We start from the raw sequence: 27547 nt of genomic DNA, 5'->3' as shown, positions 1-27547 counted from the left end.
GTAATTATAATGTGAAGCAGGCCCATATTGCCCATCGATTTGAGTTGCTATCAATGTCTGTTACATAACATCTGTGCAGATACACATAAACAGGGTCCAAAATTAACACCCGCCAAGTGCCAGTAAAGTAAATAAAACAAGTTACTTCCTTGACCAGTAGAATTTTTTTTTATTAATGTTTTATTAAACATAGCATGTGGTTTAAAACACACTTTATAAAAGTTTCAGTCCTAGTTTTCGTTTTCGCTGTGCATAGTCCTCAGTCATAACCTTTGAAAATCCACCATAAAAATATGAATTATTATATGCTTAACACTAATCAGCTAAAGAAATGGTGAAATAAACATAAACCATTACAAAATGTAGGTAACACTTTACAATAAGGTTTCATTTGTTAACATTAGTTAATGTGTTAACTAACATTAACTAACTATGATCAATACAATTGTTACAGTATTTATTAATCTTTGTAAACGTTAGTTAATAAAAATACAGCTGTTCATTGTTTATGTTGGTTCACAGTGCATTAACTAATGTTAACTGTGGCAAGCAGAGCGGGGCCAAGAGCCGTGAGAATGGTGCAAGGCCGGTGGCATGACTGATGATGAGCGCCCCCCTGAGTGCTGCACCGGTCTTGTATCTCTCACAGAGGAGCTTCGGAAGCATAAATGGAGGAGCGGCTACAGTCAAGGACGAGAGAGGACCAGGCATGGACATTTACGTTATGTTTTGGGTTACATGTGTGTGGCTGTCATCCGTGAGGGGCGACTTGTAGGCTAGCTCTATTGCGTCCACTACCCAATGGGACAGTCTATGCTTCGTAGCTGGCAGCACCTTAGAGCAGCCTCTGAAGCACACAAATAGCTGCCCCAATTGCCTGAACTGGCTGGAGCGCTCAATGTACACCTTAAGGGCCCGGACCAGGCAGAGTGGGTGTGGTGCAGTGGAGGGGAGAGCAGAGAGCAATATAATCTGTACTTTAAAGGGCGTGGAGAGCACTTTAGGCACATAGCCTTTGGGTTTAAGCACCACCTTACTGTCGTTAGGCCCAAACTCAAGGCAGGAAGAGTCCACTGAGAGAGCCTGCAGATCACCAGTTCACTTGAACAATGCCATAACCAGCAGGACAGAGGTCTTTAGCGAAAGAGGTCGAAGGTCAGCTGTCGAGACAGGCTCAAATGGGGGGCCTATGAGTGTTCTTAGAACAATGGACAGGTCCCAGGAAGGGACTGTGTTGGGGCGAGGCGGGTTAACCCTCCTGGCCCCTCTTGAGAAATCTGACCATCAGGTCGTGTTTCCCGACTGGCCAGCTATAGGGGCGTGGTGAGCCGCGATAGCTGCCGTGGATACTTTGAGTGGATACAATGGAGTGCGTCCATTGTCCAATAGCTCCTGGAGAAAAGAGAGAATGGTGTCGATCTTGCAGGCCATGGGGTCTATAAGCCGGATAGCCCATTTTTGACTATAGAGGCGCCTGGTAGAAGGTGCCCTCACCTCAGAGATCGTGTTCATAACCCACGAGGAAGGCTTAAAGGCTCCGTTCGAGAGGCAATAGGTGGAGGCTCCACAGCTTGGGTTGGGGATGCCTGATCGACCCTTTCACTTGGGAAAGGAGGTCCCTTCTCAGAGGGATCGGCCACGGCTGGTTCTGCCAGAGTGGTGCCACGAGTAAGACTGAGCATTTTCCTCCCTGATTAGGCTGATGACCTGAGGGAGCAGTGCTGCCGGCAGGAAGGCATAGAAGCGCAAAGGAGGCCAACTGTGAATATGGTAGAGAATATGGTATTCTCTTCTGATGTGAAGAGATCCACTTCTGCCTGTCCGAAAATACTCCAAATCATGCGGACCGTCAGGGGGTAGAGTCTCCATTCCCCTGGAGGCTGTCTGTTCCGGGACAGAATATCTGCTCCCTTGCACATGCAGAGCTAAAATGAGGCCTTTGGCTCTTGGCTCTGTCCAAGAGCCAAAGGCCTGCCCTCGCAAAGTCTTGGAGGCTTCTGTTACGAATACCTTCCATCTGGAGACGCTCCCCTGATACAGATGGGGTGTATGCGTCCTTCAGATCCACCGATGTAAACCAATCCCCTGAGAATATCTGCGAGAGGATTTGCTTCAAGGTTAGCATCCTGAACGGCTGTCTTATTAGAGCGCGGTTCAGAGATCTCAAATCGAGGATGGGCCTGAGGCCACCATCCTTTTTGGGGACCAGGAAATCGCGTCTGTAAAAGCCTGACTCGCTGTGGGTTGCGGGAACCTTTTCCATCACACCTTTTTCTAGCAGAACCTGTATTTCGGCACGGGGGACCTGAGAGTTGGTGTCTGAGACCGAAGAGCGAGTAACCCCATTTTATTGTCTCACATAGGCGTTGTGGACCCGCCTATAGGCGCACATTACTAACGCGCTCCTAATATTGCAGTCTATTTCTGTTGCCTCAAAATAGCAACGTGCCAACAATGCGCCATAACACACCTCGTATTCAGACCAGCACGCTCATGGGCGCACAAATGGGTGCAAATGCATTTGCTATTTAAACAACGTGGCGCAGGATGTGAAAATGATAACTGCGTCGGACTGAAACTAGCAAAAAACACTTGCATCGCGCTTGGCGCTGCATTGCGCCGAGTGTAAGATAGGGCCCGATGTCCTTCACCACAGTGGCTTCAGAGCCTAAAAATATCCCAGAAAACAAATGGATGGGAGCCATTGTTTTTTTTCCTGTTGACATCAACCATCTCCTCGTCATCCTGGCCTGACCATGGCTGCTAGTCCAATGGCTGCTTCATTAATGCGTTTTCTTCGCCTTGCGCTTCAGAAATCCATTAATCATTAGAATTGAAAAATACATCACTCCAGGTCTCTCACTTAATTTGTAATGTCGTCTGACAGAAGGCTGTTCGGTTGACACCAGAAAACTGTGACAGAATTTCCTACCTCAGCCATTCTGTGTACTAGTTTCCAATAGGGTGTCAATTGTTCTTATTTTTATCATCACTTGTGTGACATCACTAAGAACAAAATGAGGGTTTACACAGGTTCCATTGTGTGTACATCACTGACCCTATATTAGCCCACTTCTTTTATGGACACACACACAATTCAATCCAGAGCTGCTTCTATTTTTAGCAAGGGGTCCTGCATCGATTGAGAGCTTATTATTATAATTTAACTGAGAGGTCCCTCCCACCTCTTCTTCCTGCAGACGTTCACTTAAATTATAGCCGTCCGTCTCATCCCCCCCACCCCTTTCCCTCCCTTCTCAGCCCTTTGAAAACTTAATGCCATGCACATAAACAGAGTAAATAAACAGAGCAGCTCACTAGCATCAATTGTCTTGCAAACTCACAAGCTAGCAGCACTGAAATGCCTCAACCACGTTTATATGGAACCATTAGCCTTTCTGTGTATATGTTATGCTGTTTATTTTGTTTCATAGAAACGGAGCATCCGGCACTGTGTATATTTGGAGGGGTCAGAGGGCCTTTACAACAAATGGGAAGGAACAACTGGGTACCGGTGTGGGCAACTACCTGTTAGATGGTTAAGCTGAAAGTATTTCTTAAAACCCACCATAAACACTTCCACTATAAACACCCACGAACACACAAGCATGCACATACCAACCAACATTGTCATGCACACATGACACATGCATGGGCTGCATATGCTTGCATATTTTCTTTCATTAGCACATTCACTTTTAAAGGTCCTCATGTTTGCTTTATGTACAAAATCAATCAGATATATTGATAGTATCATGCAATTCTAGCTCTGAGGCATAACCCTTTTGCTGTGCCAAAATGTTACTTGTGCATGATGCTAGGATTGCCGTTTCTATGGTAACTGCCTACACACACATGCCCACATGATACTGAGAATTAAACATGCATTACATTCCCAAAATGTTTTGTAGTCTTGGTAACATGGAGTGCTTTGACACAATGTTGGCATAAAGTTTAAAATTAAAAATGCAGAAGCTCAGTATCATTTAATCATCATTCACATGGGGCCCAGAGTGCTTCTAGACAGCAGAAATTCAGCCTTATTTACACTGGTAATACCGATGTCAACATTCACCATATAGTATACACTGAACTGCATGACTTTCAGATGGACTAATATCTTAAACAATTATAATTGTGGGTTGCACTTTATTTTACAGTATGTGCACTTATGTGTATAGTGTACTTACCTAAGAAAGTACTGGGTGATATAAAGGAACTACATGGGTTAAGATTAGGTTTAGAAGTATGGGTTAGTACCAAGTTATTCCCAGTTACTGTAATTACTATAATAAGTACGGTCATACTTTAGTTTTATTTTCAACAGTTATGGCTTGTTAGAAATAGATTTCTGCCCACTTTGAATCAGACACAGAGATAAAGTAGAGCGTATAATTACATTTATTTGAATGAATGAATTATACCATTTATTTGAATTGATTATGGAAAGAGAGAGAGATGGGAGATGCATGTGTGAATTATCGGCGTCTGTTCAGCGCCTCTATCTATTATCAACAAAGCTGTAAGTTTAATATCTTCAAAACCAGCGACATTACCCCCGCATTGCTGAGAAATATAATGTAGCAATTCAGTAGCGAAGCTATTTCTTTTTTATAAAAGTCACAGGGCAGCATTGATAAGTTTCTGTGCGAGTAACGTATGTGTGCGCGAGCTTCAATGAAAACAGTGCATTAGTACAGAACGGTGATTAAACTAACTTGGAAATTTATTGCACACCTTCCAGCCAATCAGAATCAAGTATTCAGAAAGACCATGGTATAATTAGAACAGGATTTGATTTAAATAAAAATGTAAAGTTATGAAACTTAACTTTGTTCTTAGCCAAATCGATTTGCTTTGGAAAAAGTAATGAATTAATAAAAACCAAAGACTGTCCATTTTTTATATACCTTAAACAAATTATATCTCTTGTTTAACTATCATCATAAAAGCCAGCGACAAATTCCCAAAGGACTGGCTGGAAAAAAGCTGTTCTCGGCGGGTACATGAGCTCTGAACGGCCGCTGACGGCCTGGAGCTCACATCTCCGAAAATGTCTAAACAAATTGTCAAATCGGTGATATGTTTATATATAAATTACATATTTGAGGTCTAAACAACTACCTTCTCGCCTAAACAAAACTCACGAAAAAGTATGTGGGTTTGCTTGACCTCTGAAAGACCTCTCAGCCAAACAGATTCGAGGACCAGAAATAACTGTTATAAAAAATATTACAAAAATAAAAAATAATTTTGACTTTAAGCAATGTATAAAACAATTCCAAATTGTGTGTGTGTGTGTGTGTGTGTGTGTGTTAAAATGTATGAGAAATTTTTAAATTAATACATTGCTTAAAGCCAAAATAATAATAATTATTATTAATAGTATTATTGATGAGAAAAGCGAACAGAAACCCATGAAGTTTATCATGAAAAATGTTAAATCATTAAAAAAATGCCATTTATATACTTGTATATACAGTACTGTGTGTATATATAATCATGTTTAATAAGGAAGCCAATAGGAATTTTTGGATTGATGAGAAATGCAAACTATAAACAGGAACCTGTGTGAACTGGTCCTAGCTGGACAGGCATATAGCAGCAAGATGTTTACTTGTTAGGGTGCACTGATATAGGCGGACAACTAGCGTATTTCTATTGAACAGCAGTGGCAGTTGATTACGACTCCTTAGTAAATTGTGTCTAGTCCTTTGTCACTATTTCATCTCTTTTTTCCAATTGTCCTTCACCCTCACATTGTGGCTCATAGCAGACTATGCACAGGAGTCAGAAAAATCAATGGAGATGTATTGATCACCCATCATTTGAGGCTAGAACATCAATCACACGCAGCTGTTTGGTTTCACAAAAATGCCGTGGTCAGAGGAAAATTTCAAGTGACAGAAAACATTTGGGTGAACGGCATTTCTCTAAAATACTGAAACACAACACAGTGTGTGAATCAGATTTGTTCAATGTTATTAGTCGTACTAGTCATCTGAAAATTAACGTAGATGTACTGTAAATGTCACCCTTTATTCCTTTTCAAGTATCATTCATGGATCAATGCCACTGAGCCACAGTATAATGTATTGAAATCAAACTGCCCCTTTGATAAGCATAGAATATATTTATAGCACGCACCATTTGTTCCTTAACCACTGTGTCTCCTGTAGTCCTGTGACATCTCATGCGTATAGATGGACGGTCTCCAAACTATTGTTTCCTTTCATCTTTTTCACTTGGCCCTGTTTGAAAGACAAAGCAGACACAGTTTTAGAGGCTTAATTACTGTTATGGAGGGAACTTTAACAGCACAGACCCAGGCATGCAAGTCATTCAGCACCAACTGAAACTCAATACAGCTGCTTCATAACTAATAATTGCTGTGACTACATATCCTCACGTAGTGTTATACATTTTAAATCACACTTCATACCGTACACATGGCTCCTCAGGCCAATGTAATAAAAACAAGGACCCGCTGCTGTCACAGCATGGAAGTGCTAAGGAATTTTACGGTTTCTTATACCCTGTAAAATATTTGCTAGTAATGTAGTATGCATAAAGCTTAGTGCCAAGTCACATATACTGTATCATATATTGACTGCTGCCAGTCATAAAAAAAGTCAATATATACAGTATCTTGTTGACACTGGCTCCAGTACAGCTGACACTGTTGGTGTCCACTCAAGCCTTTTTTACGACACTGAGGTTTCAAGTCACACCTTTACTTGGTTATTATTAGTATAGATTTATTCATTATGATTTAATCTGTCCTGGGTACAGCAATTTATGTTTGCCTACATACTGTAAACTTAAGACTACTTACTGTAGCATTCTTTGTTATGCTGAGGCCGCAAGGGTTTTATGTTTTATTATAAAAAATATTGTGAATTTTAATGGGAAAGAAATACAGTAAAATACAGCACAACAATACAAATGGTTAAATGGTTAACTGTAAGTCACGTCATGCAGCACAAAAAATGAGATATTTAAAACATGTAGATTTACTGTAAAATATTTTTGAAATAAAAGTATGGATTGCCTTATCATGTACAGAGAAAGATATTCTATGTAAACAGAATAGTATATACTGTGTGTGTGTATATATATATAGCCTATATAAGGTGGTTAATATAGGCTATATTTATTGTCTATAGCTACTCATAAATGTACGGAACATAAACTTGATAGAGAGAGAGTTCCTGCTGAAGTTGATCTGCTGCTGCCCTTGCTGATGTACAGACCAATCCAATTAGGTTTCACCTCTAGGCTGTGATGCAGTTCGTGCTTCAGACGATCCATTCCGTTCACACACACAGACACACACGCGCGCTCAGTGTCACTCTGCAGCTTCACACACAGTGCGCGCGCCCTCAGCTTTTACGCGTCCGACATCTGCAGACATCCCGACTTACCGTATCATGCCATCGATGGAGGTAGCGCTCTTAGCGAGACAAGGGGAGCTATTTCAGTGACAGAAATGTCCCGGTGTACTGTGAGATCTGAACAAAATGTGGAACACATGTCCGGTCCTAACTGAAGCCTCCGTTGAGAGCTGGGAATCTTAAAGGAAACCCGCAGACGTCTTTTCTCTCGTTTGCGCACACAGCGGTTTGTATATGCAAACGGTGGTTCACTTCAGGAAGGTAAGAAATATAGTTGCATTGGCAGAAACATTGTTATGGCAAGTCGTGATGCCTGGACGTTACTTGTTTGAGTGGAAGAGCTAAGATGAAGTGAAAGGAGATTTGCTTTTCAGAACAGGTTCATTCTTTTTAAATAGCAAGGCTGCAAAGTTAAAGGCATCGCATGGCAAAGCATAGAACGGTTTTATTAGACACTGCTGTCTCTCTTAATGTGAGAAACAGTGGAACAGATGGACACACAAGTTGTAAATGTTGCTGATATACCTATATTACTTTATTGCCTTGGTATATTAACTTCTAAAATAAAATCTGAAATGGAAAGATTGCTGGAGTGAAAGAGTCTGAGTTTGCAGTTTTTGTCTTGTGTGTATGTATGATTTGTAACCTTGTAAACTAAAATATTTCTAAACTATTTAGTTTCATTAGAGTCAAAACTCCTTTTTAATATGACAGAATAAACTTGACTAACATTACATTAATAAATGTCATACAGATATCAGAAATAACACCAAATATTGCTTTTTTTTCCTGTTAATATCAGTGAATGCAATTAAATTATTTCAGTTTGTGCAAAAAGTAAAATAAAGAGGTTCAGGAGCAGCTGAATATTAGTAGTGTACAATAAAACAATGTCTTTTGCTTTTATTTTATGTTTTAATATTTGTTTAAGAAAGAAAAACAGAACTGCATGTTCCGCTCACATATCAGCTTACATTAGACTCCTTGAAATGATAGAAGGCCAATGATAAATATTGAATGTGGCAACATGATAATGCTTGTGTTAATTACTAATTCTCCTTAGTTTAAACAAGATGTGCCATGACTCTCTCAGCTTAGGCTTTGGTGAAATACACCAGAGCTTACGTTTCTTCTTTACATACAGGGCACGCTTGGCTGGTGATATGTAAATGGGATCTAATGCTTCCAAATGTACTTTGCAAAACATATACAGTACAATCTAACATATTCCTAATGGATCTCAGAGGAAGGGCATTTCCTAAACAATTATGAGCTGGAATAATGTGCACTGCATGGAAACATTTAATTTCACACAACGTGCAAGGTGGAAACAACAGGTGTCTGTGCATGATCAGAACATTTACTTCAGATATTCCAGCATCCTTTCTCTTGTGTCTGTCTTCGCAGCCATGGAGGGACTCGTCTAAGGAGGACCCAACATAATTGTCTTTTTCCAGTTGTCTTCTGGTTGATTTTCGTCCTTACACCTCTTCCTGGCGAGAGTCGCCTGTCTCCACACGCACAATGGCAGAGAAGACTGGACTGGGGGTTCCGAAACCTGGAGGTAGATCCGCGACTTCGCTTCCACCTGAGCCTATCGAGATCATCCGGACCAAGGCCCGCTCCAGGAGGGTCCGCATCAACGTCGGGGGCCTCAACCACGAGGTCTTATGGCGGACCTTGGACCGGCTTCCCAGAACCAGATTAGGCAAGCTCAGAGACTGTAACACCCACGAGTCACTAATGGAGGTCTGCGACGACTACTGCCTGAATGAGAACGAATTCTTCTTCGACAGACACCCCGGCGCGTTCACGTCCATCTTGAACTTTTACAGAACTGGAAAGCTGCACATGATGGAGGAAATGTGCGCTCTGTCTTTCGGGCAAGAGCTCGATTACTGGGGCATCGATGAGATCTACCTGGAGTCGTGCTGCCAGGCTCGCTACCATCAGAAGAAAGAGCAGATGAACGAGGAGCTGAGGAGAGAGGCAGAGACTCTGAGAGAAAGGGAGGGAGAGGGGGAATTTGATAACACCTGCTGCTCAGACAAGAGGAAGAAACTTTGGGACCTTTTGGAGAAGCCGGGTTCCTCAGTTGCTGCTAAGGTAAGGTGTTGCGGTACACCTTGCGGTACAGTTTGGGCCTCCTGGGGCGTTTGACAGCTCCCAAATAACCATTTTAAGGCAAAAACACAAGCCCGTCTTTCCCTATTAATGATGAAGTGCAGGTCAACTTCAGTGTGTGCTCTGTTTTGTCAGTACATTTGGTTGATTCAGAGTAGCTCTGTTCCAGAACCGAGTGAGGTACAGGTTCCTCGCATGTAAGACAGTATTCTAATCTATGAAACCTCATAAATGACTGCTTTGGAACAATCCACATTGGCTGTGCACAGGAAATTCAACTTGAAAGAGTTTGATGTTAGCATGTTGCTAAGCTAACAGCACAATACTTTAATAGGCATAAATGCTGCCTTCTGTTTTGTTCTGTTCCAAAACTTAGTGGCTACTTCCGATTTCCGATAAGTGAGGGATTTGGAACACTCTTCATGAGCAGCTCTGTACGGGAGACAGTAGCTGTGTCTCATTTCGAAGGCTGCGTCCTTCGGAGGTCGCATTTGTAAAGTTGAGCGTTATTCCTTGTGAAGTACATAATTGTAATTTCTTGATGACTTTGTAATGTAATGGTTATTTTACTGAAATGAGGCAGCCTCATTTCGAAACAAAACACAGCTTATTTTGAAGTTAGATTGTTGACGTTAGCATGTTGCTAAGCTAAAGCACAATGAAGGTGCAGTCACATTTACCGCTGTTCAATGATTTTCCGCAGACAAAATCCAGTCATGCAATAGGAATCAACACGATTTGGAATTTCGAGTGAGGGCGAAAGGTTTTTCATGCAGATTTTGCAATGGGTTCAAGTTGGTCGTGTGAATTCACTGCATTGACCAACAAAAAGCTGTTTGGTTTGACAGTGACTTCTGTGTGAACTGTGCTTCATGCATCACTACATGGACAGCACCATAATAAGCATAAAACATAATTCACACAAATAGTTGTGCACCAACAGTGTTTTAAAATGGTCTCATTAAGTTTTGGAACAGAGCATTTGTGTCTGGATATTACACTGCTCCCGTGGTAACAGACTTTTTAATTGATTATATTAATGCCTACTGGAAAAAAATGCTGTGCAAACATATTTGGCAAACTGAGTGTAATGCTAGCTTCAATAGGAAGGATAGAACATATTTTGTTGGCCAGAATACAAAGTGTAACAAGTAAAGCATGATTAGAGTGGATGCAAAAATGTGCTTTTTTTTATGCTGCAAAGGTTTTTGTCAGTTGGCACCGGTTGGCAGTTAGCTGTTGAATGCAATGTGTGCAAGAGCAGCTCTGCTTGTTGTGTCAGAATGACCATATATCTCGCATTAAAACTTATATATCCTGCATAATTTTAGATGATATTTAGTGCTTGCTGAATTGTTTTGAATGTCATGTTATTGTTTGAATATATCATAAAGGCCATTTCCATTTCCAAATGGTTCATCTCGCACAATGCTACATCTATCCGATTACATCCATTTGATCTTTCATTGTACTTGCTCACAATGCAGAGAGAACGAATGGTTTTATGTCCTGTGTAGCTTCTAATGTGTGCCTGTATCTATGGGCGTACAGTGTGCTCTAAGTCATCCATTGGCTGGGGGGAACGCTGATGAAATTCAATCACTGATCATTTACGAGGAGTATCCAGCAAAGAGCTCAGCGCAGAGAAGGATCATATTTCACGTCTGAGATAGCTTATCATAAAAACATCCCCTTAAAGTATGATAAAAGTACACCGCCATGTGAGACATAATGAAAAAACACAGTTGTTAACATAACCGCTTCGGACGTCCTGCAGTGCGTGTTGTTTTTACCACAAATGCAGTGTCATCCGTTTTGTTGGACATTTCCTCCACCTATATGGGAATAATGGCTGATTCAATTTCAGCCTGCCTCCACCCACTTAATTTATGATACAGGCTCATGATGGAAAGAGCAGGAAGATTGTGGTAATATAGAAGAGGCATTGGCTGTTTCCTGCACTGGGTGTGGATTATAAGAGCTCAGACACTCACTGTGGTCTGGGAAAACTGTGGTACTGCCTTGATTTTACCTCACAGGCAAGTGAGGGAGAGTCATTTGTGTTTGTCAGTGCTCTGTTAAGGCTTTCTAAACAGCATGCAAAGGCACAAAGAGAGGAAATTACATGCTTGACGTGAATAGAGCGCGCATGTGTGTTCTCAAATGTACGAACAACAGCTTGCTCATAGATCTTTGCCTTAGAGCTTCATGCAGTTTGAATGAGGGAAGCCTCTTTATATTCACAGGAAATCCCTCATATTTGTGCATGATGAAGAGAAACCAATTTAAAGCTGGTGTGTGTCAAAACATGAACAAATTGTATTTCATTTGTTTTTCTTTCTTTCTTTTCTTTTATTATATTTTAGTTTTATACCATGTATTAAAAACTAAACTCAAATTAACTAAACATTAAAATTATTTTGTGAACATATTTATTTTAGTTATTTTTCCAGTCATGAAAATTAATTATTTTGTATGTATAGTTTTAAGTTTTATTTCAGTTACTTATACATTTTTAAAGACAGACCTGCTGTGAGCTACGAGATTGTTAATCGATAGTATATGCTTTTGTAGAAGAAGCATCAGCTCCCACATTATTTAAAAAAAGAATAATTTATTTTCTGCAAAGAAATCTGCAGCAATCAGAGAATTACAACAAACAAATCATGCCAAAAAGCATTACAAATGACACGATAGAGCAGTCTCAAGAGTCAAACTACTTAAATACTTTAAATGAAAAATAAATTGACTTACTTGTATTTGAAATACATTAATTTTATGCTAAGTATACTACAAATACATTTACATATTTATGTAGGCTACTTAATATAAATACCCTGCATTTGTACTTTTGCGATACTAAACTGATATACTTAAAGTCTGCTAAATTGGAACAACTCATTTTGTACTAAATGTACTTTAGGTTTCCGGAAATAGTGCTGACTGAGGTATAATTAAAGATATACTTAAGTATATTTGCTAAAGTGGAACTATTGCAAGTATTCACTTTAAATATCTTGCATTTAAAGACTGATATTATACAGAGATCACACTATCCTTCCTAATAGTGATTTTAAAACACATTTTAGGCTTAATATTAAGAAATGTGCATTGTGCAAACAAATAAGTACTCCAAATAAAGTTTAATTCTAATTTTTACTATAAAAGTCTCAAGTGATATGTCATGTTAATGGATTTGTATGAAATAAATGTATTTTAAATACATTTTGGTATAGGTTTTTTTTCTTCTTCACAAAGGCGTATTGTGCACTACATCCTGTTTCTATATACATAAACAACATCTTTAGATCAATAGTTTTATATTTGTTCCTTCATTTTTAATTCAGTTGGAGATTGTAGTTCTTCCCTTCATTAAAGCTGATGCACACATGTCATGTTCCTTTGTCTTTTTGTCTGATTTTCAAAATTTGTAATGTGATTAACCTCGTAGCTGGTTGCTTTGATTCATGGTTTATGTTATAACTCTTTAATGAAGACTTTTTGAAATCCCTGTGTGAAAAATGAATGGAAAAAAATTGGCCGCTGAAAAAGTGGATGCGCACTGTTGCACTGTCAAGTTTCCAGAACATTTCCCTGCCTACCAATGGTTAGACAAACAGACAGTCCCACCTCCAAACTCGTTGAACTAATGTTGGTCACGCCCCATGTCTGCAGTCGGTTGGACAGATAGCCCCTCCCAAGACTCAGGAAAACTCATTTTTACTTACTTAGGTAACTCTCTTATTTTGGGCTTGTTTTGTCAGACCAAATGACTTATTTTTTTTCTAGAGAGAATTGATAGACAGTTCAACAAAGTATTTGTTGAAATATAAAGTATTTATAAAGTATCCCTAATATGACGTATATCAAGTGAAATGGCTTCTGGAATGAGAAAAAGAATATAGGGCGGGACTTGATTTCATCCTCAGAAATTGATTGGATCGTAGGAATTTGGGCGTGGCCAACTAAATGGCCTCAGATCTGAATGCCAGTTTGCTACATGTTGTGGAGGATATGGTCAAACCCTCTGTTGAGGCATTCGTCATGAAGAGAACAGATGTCGTTTTGAGGGGGAGGGGATGTTAGCGTTTTTTGATTAAAGATTACAAGGGCATGTGAATTAAAAAAGTAACGATGTGCATGGATAAATCATTTGTAATAAAATGCAAGATTCTGTAAAAAAATAAGATTTGTGAAGTTTGATTTCATATTGACTTGAATTAAGCTACAGAACATTTACAGAGAGAGAGAGAGAAAGAACAGAAAAAAATAATAAAAATGCTCTATTAGGAAATGATCCGTTCTTTCCCTGGTCAGTAAAGGACCATTACATGCACGAATCCCCCTCCCACCACTGCGACACTGCTCGCACACATGCAGAGATCTTATTACATCTCCTCAGAGGAATCTCCACTAATGTATCCAAACATTACAACACCGAGCAATCATTTACCACACTTCCTTTGCAGTGAACAGGTTAAAAATAGAAAGGAGATGATTGACACATTGTTTAGGGGTCCGATCAAAGGTAGAGTTGCATGAGTCCAGTACAGCATGTATTTTGAGAAACTGATAGACTAGAGAGAGAGAACGAGAGAGAGAGAGAGAAACTGGTAATCTAAGTGAAACCACAGCATGCGTCTTCTTCTGAATCAGTTCTCTTCAAACATTCACCATGAATAATAAATGTGTTGGTCAGTTCACACTCATGCACAGATTCACATTCACACAAACATGCAGCGGTCCTGGCTTACAGCAGTAACATTTGCAGAGGAGAGAGAATCATTTGGGAGAGTTGCACCTTGAAGCTATACACCTATAAATAGGCAGCTGGCGAATGCAACAGTAGCCTTAGGTGAGGGTACAACGTTTTCACTCGCCAGGGGGATTGCACCAAAGGACGGGAGATGTAGGAAGTCCTTCACAGGACAAACTGAGAAGGACTGGTAAAAACAAAACAAGATGCATTATCTTCATAATGAATTTCTCATTCAAAGATTAAATATAGAATTTAGATGATGCTAGTCTACATCAATAAATCAAGGTGGAGATGACAGAAATGCAATCTCATGTACTGTAGTGGAGTGTTTGTGTGGCTTTATATAGGGTCGTCATGCATCATACATTAAACCATATGTTTGTCCACATCTGCAAAATTTTCCTCCAGGAACTAAACCACATTGGGTAACATTGGGTACGAGCATATGTCCTCCATTTTATTATAATCGGAGTTGTAAATAAACAAAGTAACTGTAAATACAACATTCTAAGTAATGGTCGGCCACGTTAGCAGATGCATTGCTTCTGGTGATCTTAGTGAATGTTTCAGTGAATAATTTCATTTGACATATAATTGTCTTTTGAGGCATTTCCTGCAAATCTTATTTTCAGTGCCATTTTCTAATGAGATTTCATTACTATTCGTAGTTTTTATGCTAAAAAAATATTATACTTATGCTAAAACGTTCTAAACTTCTAAAGAGTTAAATTAATTTTAATGCATCAAATGTATTATTAATGTAATTAATTTCATTTATTAGTTGAATTTAGATTAAATAAATTAATTCCATAAAATCTATATTGTATGATAGAATTCTGGCCAAAACCCTTAAACTGATAATTATATTTATGACTGATAACCGATAAATAGCCGTTATTAAAATTCTATACTTCTATATTATATTTTTGACTAAATAAATAAAAAAAAATACAAAACTGAAATCTAAAATCAATGGTTTTGAATGCTATAAGTGAATTTAGGCATCACAATATTATTATATACAGTATGAAAATGGATATTTATTTTTGAGAAATACTAAAGATTACATTTAACATTGTTATTATTAATGATTTAACTTTATGTGTGCATTAGATGATGGCAAGAATAAACAAGATGTAAAAATAGGGGAAAAGAGCTTGTAAAATTAAATATACCATACAATATCGACCAATACCATTTTATGTCCTTATCTACTGTCACAGACGGTTGCAATAACAATGAGATCTAGTCACAGCAGTAGTGATGTTTTTAACAAAGAACTCAAAACAAAATACTCTTGACTTGAACAGAACGTGAAGAGAACAGACAACTAACTGAAAGAAACAGAGCTTAAATTCACAAACAAACCAATCAACAGAATTAATAACAGGTACACATGATAATCAAATCAATGAGAAACCATGGAAACAAATACAAACCAAGGAAACAGAACTAGAACATGTGACAAAACCAAATAAGAACTCAGATATTCCTTACAAAAATCACCAAATGTATCATGGCTCTTTAATCTATGAGTATAAACAGAGGATTTGTAAAGATTTGTACATCTAAAAAGTTGTTTTAGAAGCTGTCCATTTTGGTATTGTACGTATTAATGTCTATCTAAAGGTGAAAAAATGGGCTAGAACTACACGTTCACACTTGATAATATGAATAATAATGAAATCGCATTCCACAATTAGCCTAAGACTGCCTTGATTCTTCAAAATAAATGCACAGTGAGGCCTTGAAGCTCACAAAAGTTTTGGTTGGTTCATAATATGTGATTTATTTATAGTCGCATATGTCTCACATACTCCGCAGTGCCCGTGTATCTTTGTTATTGCAGAGTAACAGCTGTGCCCTGTAGGTTTAAGTGACTGTCGCAGAATTGTAGAGCTCAGTCAAACTTAAGTTAATAACCTTACTGAGGATTCATGCTAGAAGTGTCATTTTTACATATGCACCTAATGCACTTCTCGCCTTGTATTTATGCCCACGTTTCAAACAGAATTATGGGGCTAAAATATGCCACAAATCTCCACCACACTGGAGCGGGGCACTCACAGTCTGGTTTAAATGAGCTGGTTTGATTTAAAAGAGGGGTACTGTACATGCCCGCTTAATGCCAGGTCCTCGAAAGCAACAGTATATTTGCCACCGCCTCAAATGTAGAGGAAGTCTCGTCATGATAGAGTGGGAATGGATTTAGATTTGGTGGGTCTACTTCGGGATTATTATAGATTTGAAATTTAAAGTCAAGGTTGTATGGTCAAAGTTGATGTTGTGGCTTTATATATTGTGTCATTATATTATTGCATATGTTATTATATTATTAACATTTTATGAAAATCAAGCTCAAATGGAAGTACAAGGTTTCTGACCAGCGAATTTCGGACATCCGTGTTTTGTCCGTCATTAGAATGGACAGAACAATCTGAGGCAGTAAGAGCATCGCATTCAATTTTCATCAACTTGCAGGTTATAAAGTTTATTGTAGCTTTTTCTTCTTCTTTCATTTGGCCAAGATATCATGTTATAAAAGATGAAGTGCAACACCCAGGCTATTTAAGACCGTATTGGCTATAACTCGACGACAAATGTTAGACTAAGACACTCTTCTCTGCTCCTCAAATACATAAAACATTAGCCTTTATATATAGTGTTTCTAGACGAGTAAAGAAAACACTGTACTTATTTAAAGAACCAGTTCTTATTTACCCTTGCATTGCAAACAAGTCGAGACGGTCCAAACTGCTTGTGGCACTTCATTCACAATAGAGAGTTATGAGGTTTTACCGACACTTTGGAGTTGCAAAGTTTAGTCACAGGCTCTTTTTAAAACTTTTCATTGGTTATATTTTTGCAAAACCCACAGAAAGAAGTAAAGGGTTTCCAGAGAGATCTAATCAGCATAGGCTAACATTTAGGTACCACGTCCTAAATCCTATTTATGCATTCATAATCAGATAAGGATTATGGGAACCAACGGTTCCTCTGGCTTTGTATTGGTTGCAGAGAATGATTTATGATTTATTTTTTTCATAATGATTTATGAAAAAAAAAAAAAAAATGGAGATATTAAATATGAAGATACAAGGTTTCCGCCCAACAGCGATGATAATAGCAGGGCTTTCTAGTGATCCCACTAGCGTGGCATTTTCATGTTTAATGAGTGTGGATTAGAACATTTGAAACCTTTACAATTCATTTAGTATCAAATTGAGTTGGTTTTGGAGTCATGAAAATGTATTTTTGTTCACTTTTGTAAATGTATTTTTTTTTTGTAAGGTTAGTGTGTGAAATAATTTTTTAAATAGAGACATTGCATTTCTCAGGGCTTTCTAGTGTTTTTATTGGCATTTTCTTGTTTGATTAATTTGGGTTACAAAATCTTAAACCTTTGCAATAAATTCTGTATCTAAAACTTAAATTAATTTGTGGTCACTTTTATTTTATTTTAGTTTAGTTGGTTTTGGAGTCATGAAAATGTAGTATAATTCACTTCTTATTTTAGTAAGTGTTTTCATGAACAATCTAACACCAGTCTGCAGTGTGACTAGGCAACTGTGGTCTGTCCCCAAGAAAGTCTCAGAATTTGACATGGTTCTTCACTATTATTGGTGAAAAGAAGCAGCTGGTGGATCTAGCGTTTATTACTCACTTTTCATCCGTGCGAATTGTGTTTTGTTCTAAAAAAAACTTTTTCAGTACATGGATTTTTCTGATGATTCTTCCTGCTTTTGTGGAAGCTTTAATTGTCGAAGTTGGACTTTGAAGTTGTGTTTTGCCAAAATCATTAATTATATCAAGACAGAATACTTAATGTATAATTTACCACTTTGCTTGTTTGCTCTGTGACCGTTTCATCCCACCAAATGTTCAAAGAGTATTATAATAACACCAAACTTGCATGCGGTCCTTAAATTAGAGGACCCCTCGGATCTAGCTGTCATTTACAGAGCAAAGTCACCCTCTTCTAAACTGTGCTAGTGTAGTTACATAATACTTTCCAGAGAGATCTAATCAGCATAGGCTAACATTTAGGTACCACGTCCTAAATCCTCTTTATGCATTCATAATCAGATAAGAACTCTTTGGATTATGGGTACCAACGGTTCCTCTGGCTTTGTATTGGTTGCAGAGAATCATGATTGAAAGGGAAGTTTCCAGACTTTGCCCTTTGCTTAAAATGTGATCAAAAAAAGCTTTGATTTCATAGTGCTCTTTGAATTGCTTTTGAATGCTTGAGCATTTACATTAACATTCAACTTATTGATATACAGTAATCCAATTTATATGGTGCTCACATATCCATTTAATTCGATTATAGTCATACAACTTTTATTTTGTCATTATTTACACTCATGTTATTTGAAACCCGTATGACTTTCTTTCTTCTGTGGAACTCAAAAGAAGATGTTAGCAGAATGTCCAAGCTGCCCTTTTTCTTTTTTTTATACAATAGAAGTGAATGGTGACCACGTATTTTAGTGAACAACTTTGGTCTGTTCTTCGCACAAAGCTGTCATATCTTTTCAGAAGGCTTGAAATATAGAGCACAAGTTGAATTAACCACTATTATGATGCTTTTATGCTGATTTTTGTTATGTTTTGGAGCTTCACTTTTATTGTATGAAAAAGAGCTGCGGCATAAATATTCTTCAAAACTTCTAGTTTTGTGTTCAATAGAAGGAAGAATGTCATACAGTCTCTTACAGTGACTTTATTATACAGTAATATTTCGGTTAACTGTCCCTTTAAATGCTGAAGCAAAATCACAAATATTTTTGAATAAATTTATGGACAATCCACGTGCTTCCAAAAAAACTGAATGGCAGACTGTACAACCATGTGGCCATTTTTCATTTTGTAAAATAAACCCTGCACAGAAAAATCGGAGAACAAGTGATGGAAATGGCAGAATAATTATGAAATGGTGCCGGGATAACGCTAACCACAGCAAAGAGCATGAACACCAGAGACAAACAAATCAGTGTAAATGACATGGGGATATGATTCAGGAGGCTCAGATTATCTCAGGAGCTTAAGGCATCTGAAGTGATCCCATTTGGCCCAGGACGTGTATTTAAGGACACAGCGGTGAATAAGGAGCGCAAATGTATTTTTACCTGAAGAGCAGGAGTTACTAAACTAGAGAAAGAGAGGAAATGTCACTGGGTAAGAGAAGCTAGACCTTGCCTCTTCCTGTTGACTTCATTCATTGATCTGCACCAATGAAATCCTTGGCATTTCTGATTTGCAGTTTTAATTATTTCACACATAACCCAGAAATCAATGGCCCCAGTAATTACAAAAGCATGGAAGTGTAAAAAATCAGAAACAAGACTTTTCACACCAAGCTCAAGACAAATATGCTTCACGCTTAGTGCTTTGTTTTAATGGCCCGGCAAGAGAGCTTGCTGGCGGGAGACATCAGAAATGTTAGCCAGGGGTCATAACATCCCCGTGAGATGCTATGGCATTGCATAGCATGGCTTAATTTTCTGTGCTGCTGTGGCTGAAGACAACACAGAGACAAGCATACGGTGAAAACAACATTTACGTCTAATGTTGATGAAAGACGGTAATTTGATGATTCGGATGCCAAAAATAACTGCGAAGAAATAATTTATAAAGCGGTATGTGTAGAGCTCACATCTGTAAAAACATAAATCAAAGTCATGTTCAAGAGGGAGGAAAACTTTTAATTAATGGAAAGGTTGACAAAAAAGACTGCTATTGCGTTTTGAAGTATTTGAGACACAGAATGAAGATGTCTGGCTCTTCTAAATGAGGTGATGGTCTAGTAGCTCTATCGAAGACCTGAAGAGACCTGGTTTCTGAATTCACAGAATCCCTCAGTGGAGAATTTTGATCTCGGGGAAAGAGAAAAAAAAAAACTTAAAAAAAAACTAGTGGTGTAAAAGTGCTTTAAAAATAAAAAAGGTTTGACAGCATCTTTGAAAAACGTTTGTTGAAAGCGGTTGTTGTGAAAGAATACTTTGACCTGACATACTCTACAACTCTCAACATCTTCATCCTTAAGAGACACACAGGTTAAGTTCACGGCAGAATACACTGGTCAGTCTTGTTTAAGAGTGGCAAATGTGGTTATGTTTATGCATATTTTGGTTCCAAACAGAGATATACATTAAGTTATGGTTCCAGACAGACAGATTGTCAGTCTGTAAATTAGGCCCTGTTTACACCTGGTATTTAGATGCGTTTTGGTCGATCGGATCACAAGTGGACGACGTTAAATAAAGGTGTAAACGGGAAGTGGGCAACTCGTAAAATACTTACAAAAATCGTATTCGAATTTGTATGGGTAAGGTTGTAAGAATTCGTGCCAATTAGCCTATTCGTAAAATACATACGAATTGCGCTGAGATCGAGTTGGACAATTCAAGAGTCCCACCTGTTAAGGCAAATTCCCACTGCACCAACAGACACCGAACAACATTTGTTAGATCAGGGTTTTGTTTGTCGTCGGGTTTTGTTGGATCAGTATGTTACACCTGTCGGCATCTGTTGGCATTAGTCGGTGCTTGTTTTTGCCGATTGAACGTGTTCAGTCGCTGTTTGACGGGTCGTGGAGTGATATCCTGTGATTGTCTGCATTGTACGGCATCTGTCAGTACAGTGTGAATTGGCCTTTAGTAAAAAAAAAACGGTTGTCAATACCAAACATTAAGTGTATGAACATTGTCAAAACACACAGAATGAGATCCTGTCAGACAAACTTTTGTCCTTTTTTCTTTTGTATGATCTAACACATCACGACCAAATGTCAGTCTGTAACTCCGCCCTTGAGCTGTATCTTTCTCGATGTGTGGGAAGACATGAAATCTTGTATGTCCTGTTATCTTTCAGGGAAAGGAAGACACTCTGGCATTGGCACCTAATGCAACACTTCTATATTTGGCTGGTAGTCAATCATGTTTGCGATGCTGTATGTGTTCCTCCAGGTGTCCCTGCCATGATGGGCCACCTGCTGCTGGTCATTGTCAGGGGGCAGAAGGTGTGCCGTGACTACATCCTTCACAAACACTCACATTGGGAGTGGTGCAGATGATTGATGAACTAATTGATCGGTAAAAAATCACTTTAGATGTCAGCAACTGCCCCTCTGGTTGTTTCTGTCCTTGCTGGCAGAAGAAAACAGTCGAAACAGCTGAAACGGAAGTGAGAGGGTAGGAAAAGTAGGAATAATAATTAACTACATTTGTTCACCCCTCTCTGTGAAGAAAGCCCAGTGTTTGCAGTGTTGCCATGGAGATCTGGAAGGGTTTGGTGTATGGGTGTGAGTCTGACTCTTAAACTAATGACTGAGCACAATCCCACTTAGCTTGCATGCATTTAGACCAATAATGTGCGTAAAACAAAAAGGAAGAGGGGGAATTTGACTGCACTTAGACTTTCATCATTATACCTTATTTGTTTAAGCAAGGGAGTTTCTTTGTTATTGTTAATAGTGCTAGTTTCATTTTTATGCTGGCATAAGCCTCGATTACTGAGCCAACAAAACAGTACTTGAACAGCTTCTGCTGCCTGCTTGTAAAAAAAAAATATAAAAAGAGGATTTTAGAAAGCTTAGGTGTGGATGCAAGGGGATTTTGATATGCAGTACATTTAGGTATTTTTAAACCACAGATATGATCTGAAATGAGGGAACTGTGTATACTGCAAAAATGTTACCTTTACATAAAAAACAGGCAGCTTTGGTAACCATAACTACCATAAATTGACCATTTTATTAGACTATATTTTACAGTTAATAACTTATTTTTTAACAATAATTTTAGTTCATTTTAATTGATTTGCTCAATAACATTTTACATTAAAATTGTCTTTGTCTTGAATTGTCTAAAATTCCCCCAAAAAAGCACCTATTGGGAGTGTAAAGTTGCGCGTGATCTACTGAAATGATAGTACACGGACACAGCCATCATCATCATCATGAGCAACGCAAATCAGGGTCTGGTTTAAAACATGCTTTTTTGGGGGGCGGTAAATAATGGCGCAAATACCAGTAAATTGACTAGCGCAAACCTTAGTATGATTCATTTAAACATTCTCCTCCCATAAATTTTGCATCTGAAATGGAAACTCCTACAAATGCATATTCATAAAGTCAGCCGCAAAAATACTGTCACTGCGTGTCTTTTATGTTACATCAAGTGGCACAAGCCACTGTGGGCCAATGCCAATTATGTCTCCACACAGTTTATTTAGTGTGTGCCTGTAGACAGCGCTGTTACTCTCCTGGGTCTTCACTCCTGCTGTGCCCTCAAAGACCTATGCCCTGATCCGGTCCATGATGCGTTTGGCTCTTAATGAGCTTAAAGTCCAGGGTCATGGTCTTGGACCTGACAGAGTCATTCCCAGTGGCCTATCGTGGTCAGAATACCATAACCCCTGTTTAACCAACCTTATAATGCATTTCCAGTGCCTTGAGGGTCATTGCAAATGTCAAGTAAATAGCACGAGGAACCAGTATCTTTGTGCTGGAGACGTTTGATGAGCAAAGGCAACTGACTGCTCTTTCTCTGTCCTTCCTGTTTGTCTTGGTAAGTTTCCTCCCACACGCTCGGAGCTGCAGGTGCTATTTTTCCACACATGATTTGGCACAGTAGTAGGCTATTTGTCTAAATTCAGTGACTGCTGGAATATTGCCTTCCTTATTTGTTTGACATTGTGATAAAGCATGGCTAGATCAGCAAAGAGAATATAGCTCAAATAGACCCCCAGACCACTCAATGGCAAAAACGCTATTGCTTTGACAATAATTACAGTCATGTAGATATCAAAAGCTATCTCATATTAATGTCTGTGCAGTTAATTAAACTGGTGAATGCCAAATGATTTTATGTAATGTTTCCCTATTTGATACTGTAAAACATCTTAATTCAAGTTTTTTTTTTTTTCTCTATAAAATTTTTACCAAGGATTTTCCAAGAACAACAGTTCAAATCTTTGTCCGAGATTAATTCTGAGTTTTGATTTCCACATTTTTATGTACCACATTTCATTTCTACATATTTATGTATTGTCAATGTCCACTGGGATAATACAGATTATAGAAGGCTTTAAAAATGCGGAAGTCAAAAACAATCTCTCATAGTCTGTGACTGTCATTATTTCAGTATTTGTTTATTCACATTTACATGAGTCAGTTTCAAATGGCATTTTCTTTCAATCTGGGCTGCAAACCAGCATGAACAGTTGGCATGTTCTGAAAATGACCTTGATATACACTTTCTCCTTGTCACTCAGACAGATATTAGTTGCTAAGATAAATTGCTAAGATAATTTCACATTTACAATACACTAAAATGTTATGTTAAAGAAGAAAGGTCATTTTCATTTATTCGTATTGTGTTATATATATATATACAGGTGCTGGTCATATAATTAGAATATCATCAAAAAGTTGATTTATTTCAGTAATTCCGTTAAAAAAGTGAAACTTGTACATTATATAGACTCATTACATAGTGAGATATCTCAAGCCTTTATTTGTTATAATTTTGATGATTATGGCTTACAGCTTGTGAAAACCACAAAATCAAAATCTCAGAAAATTAGAATATTACATGAAATCACACAGTAATTACACAGTAATCCCATGGTCATTGAACCAGGTTTTGGTTCTTTTGGCAGTGTGGGCAGGTGCAAATCCTGCTGGAGAATGAAGGAAGCATCTCCATAAAGCTTGTCTGCTGAAGGAAGCATGAAGTGCTCTGAAAATGTCCTGGTAGACGGCTGCGTTGAGTGGACAGCACAGTGGACCAACACCAGCCGATGACATGGCTCCCCAAACCAACACAGACTGTGGAAACTTCACACTGGACTTCAAGCATCTTGGATTGTGTGCCTCTCCATTCTTCCTCCAGACTCTGGGACCTTGGTTTCCAAATGAGATGCAAAATTTGCTCTCATCAGAAAAGAGGACTTTGGTCCACTGTGCTTTATTAAATCCAGAGTCAACGCAGCCGTCTACCAGGACATTTTCAGAGCACTTCATGCTTCCTTCATTTTCCAGCAGGATTTGCACCTGCCCAAACTGCCAAAATAACCAAAACCTGGTTCAATGACCATGGGATTACTGTGTAATTACTGTGTGATTTCATGTAATATTCTAATTTTCTGAGATTTTGATTTTGTGGTTTTCATAAACTGTAAGCCATAATCATCAAAATTATAACAAATAAAGACTTGAGATATCTCACTTTGCATGTAATGAGTCTATATAATATACAAGTTTCACGTTTTTAGCGGAATTACTGAAATAAATCAACTTTTTCATGATATTCTAATTTTATGACCAGCACCTGTATATATATATATATATATATATATATATATATATATATATATATATATATATATATATATATATATATATATATATATATATATATATATATATATAAGGACTAAGTGGTGAATAAATACAATTATTAATGCAGGATTTCAATCATATATATATATATATATATATAACTGTTCAAACTCTCTGGGTTAGTAAGATTTAAAAAAAGAAAGAAATTAATACTTTTATTCAGCTAGGACACATTAAATTGATCAAAGGTGACAGTAAAGACATTTAAAAACTTTCTATTTCAAATAAATGTTTTTGACCTTTCTGTTCAATTCTAGAAAATATGTAGCATGGTTTCTACAAAAATGTTAAGCAGTGTAAATATTAACTGTTTTTAACATTGATAATAATGAAACGTTTCTTCTGTGACACTGAAGACTAAAGACTGAAGTTTAAATTGTAATAATATTTCACAATATTACAATATTATTATTTTTTTTTTTTTACTGTATTAAAAGGATATACTTCTTTAATAAAAGCATTTACTGAATCATAGTGTATGAGTGGAGATATTGGGGTCGAGACTGAGCTGGTTTTTGTGGGTGGAGACCCCATCACTACTCACTAATCCTCTTTTGCAGTATTAACAAGTCTTAGTGCAAATAATTCTGCTGTACTTTGGGGTCAATGTCACACATTGTTTATCCTGGTCTGGTCTGTCACTCTGTCTTTCACAGAGATCATTAGTTGATGGTGGCAGTTAATCAATTACTGGGTTTCATGCAGCTAATGACATATGTGAGACTCGGCTTGTCCATGTCTCAAGCAAAACCCTAATGAAACTGTATTACCGTGAGACTGCATGTTGCCCGAGTTGGCCTTTTATTCCATGTGTCTAAAGGATAAGCTCCAGAGGGAACATGGAGTCTCGAGCACAGCTGAGTTTGTAAGGTTTTTAATGAAGATAAAGGTTCAGTCCTAAAACATAGCTGAGCTGCCTACATAAACAGCATTTTAGACATACAGTAGTAGCAGATGTAGTTAAAAAAAAAAAACAGACAAAAGTCCAACTAAAACATTTAATTATAATAATATTACTGGAAAAATATTCCCTGTTAGCTGGGTTGTGTGCCCTTTATAGATAAAACAATCCCACAATGCACTCTAAGTGGGGATGTTGCTTGTTTCTGTACATTTTCACATGTACAATCTATCTGAATGTGATCTAGGAGACTTAAAACGCTTACATTTTAGGTTAGCCTATCCGACAAGCTAAGCAACTGCAAATATTTACAAATTTGGACAGAGCTAATAGAAACATACATGTTTACTCATGCTCAAAAGTGATTAGACAATAGGCCCATTTTTTAAGGGTCACAGATTTCATCCAGTGTTCATTTACTTATTGGTGTATTGATTTTGTAACTTTGCTAGATTCATGCTAATGTGAGAGTTAGCTGAGTGCATTATCTCTCTACAGGGATGTTAATTGCGAGAGTGCCTGCTAACAAAGTTGCCACCTTTGAAAAGTGTCTCAAATCAGGTGCTAATGTTCCATTTAGGTAAGTTTAATGTATATGTAGACAGCTGCCTTTATAGGAAGTAGACACCAAGTGGGCTCATAGGGTTTTTAGACAGAGCCACTATAACTATAGGGGGTTTCTAAATGGTTTGGAGTGCAAGAAAAGCCTTGTGGTTGTTTGTGGCCAACATGCAAAGTCATTGTCAAAGAGAGAAAAGTTACTTGCTTGTAGTTGTGTGCTCATTTTTGAGGTAGACGATGGTAAATAACTTTTTTTTATTATCATTTATCTTTAGTTGTATGAAATAGTTTCTTTATTTTCATTAAACAATGCTTTATATTAACTTTCATTATATTTTTCAGAACAGTTGTGACAAGAGGGGGTGTCCAACGAGGCTGGTGCCTTGCAGGACCTTAATACATCCTTTATTTTGATACTCGATTATTTTGATACTCAATTAATATGTCGATTATTTTTTTATTTATTAATCAGACAAAAAAAAACGTAGGATATCAAAACGTAGGATATATATTGTGGGATATCAAAGGTAACGAAGGATACATCTATGCTGGATTCAAAAATCAATCAGATAAAGGTATCTCAGGAGACAGGAAGTGAAGCTAACATTGGATTCGGAAGTGCATTGATGCCGTCCTACCTTGGAATGCGTCCTCCGAAGGCAGCTTTTGGACGCAGCCCACATGAACGTATCTATGTGCAAAAAAGAGGTTAAAATGTAGTAGATTTAACCCTCTTTTAACCCTCTTTTAAGGGTTTAACCCCACAAACCCTCTTTTTGGCGTTAAACAACAACTGTCAGGATTTACTTTACTAAAAAATTAGCGCTGAAAAGGCATGGACACAGTTATTTTTGCGGTTGACCTTATTACATATGCATTTGTAGGAGTTTCCCTTTCAGACACAAAATTTATGGGAGGAGAGCATTTAAATCAATCATGCAAGGTGATTTACTAAGGTTTGCACTAGTCAATTTACTTGTATTTGCGCTATTATTTAACACCATTATTTAAAATAAAAAATATAATTACTTCTATTTCATGTTTTATACATTCATTTTAAACTTACATTTACATGTCTAACAAGAAATATTTTGTGCAGTGTAAACAGTAAACTGCGCATGCATTCATAAAGCACATGACGGCAAGCCGTGTTAAACAATAGGCTTTAGTTGGAAGCCCTTAATATGACATAAAATTACATGACTTGGGGATGTTTTCTGTGTGAAGTCGCAATAAATTGATAATCCGATTCGCTGTCAAGTATTTCCATTATCAATCGATTTTTTTAACAATTAGGTGTTGCAGCACTTTCTTGTGTTTGATATTTTACCCTTTACTCTTATATTTTATTTAAATCAGTAGGTTGAAGAACAATGATTGAAAGTCAAACATAAGAGCTT

The 27547-nt window shown here is 37.8% G+C and overlaps 1 protein-coding gene across 1 annotated transcript in view; it reads left to right on the top strand.

The window, feature by feature from the left end:
• Window positions 1-7350: 7350 nt before the first annotated feature.
• kcnb2b (potassium voltage-gated channel subfamily B member 2b) overlaps window positions 7351-27547 on the top strand; it is a 105878-nt gene continuing 85681 nt past the window's right edge. The window contains exons 1-2 of the mRNA XM_084102533.1: window positions 7351-7655; window positions 8802-9500. Coding sequence (XP_083958659.1) covers window positions 8919-9500 — 582 coding nt within the window. The 5' untranslated portion in view covers window positions 7351-7655; window positions 8802-8918. The remainder of the gene's footprint in view (window positions 7656-8801; window positions 9501-27547) is intronic.

The sequence above is a fragment of the Abramis brama genome (assembly GCF_963993115.1).
Source record: "Abramis brama genome assembly, chromosome: 24".
NCBI lineage: Eukaryota > Metazoa > Chordata > Actinopteri > Cypriniformes > Leuciscidae > Abramis > Abramis brama.
The sequence above is the reverse complement of the archived record's forward strand: the minus strand, read 5'-3'. Positions and strand labels throughout refer to the sequence as shown.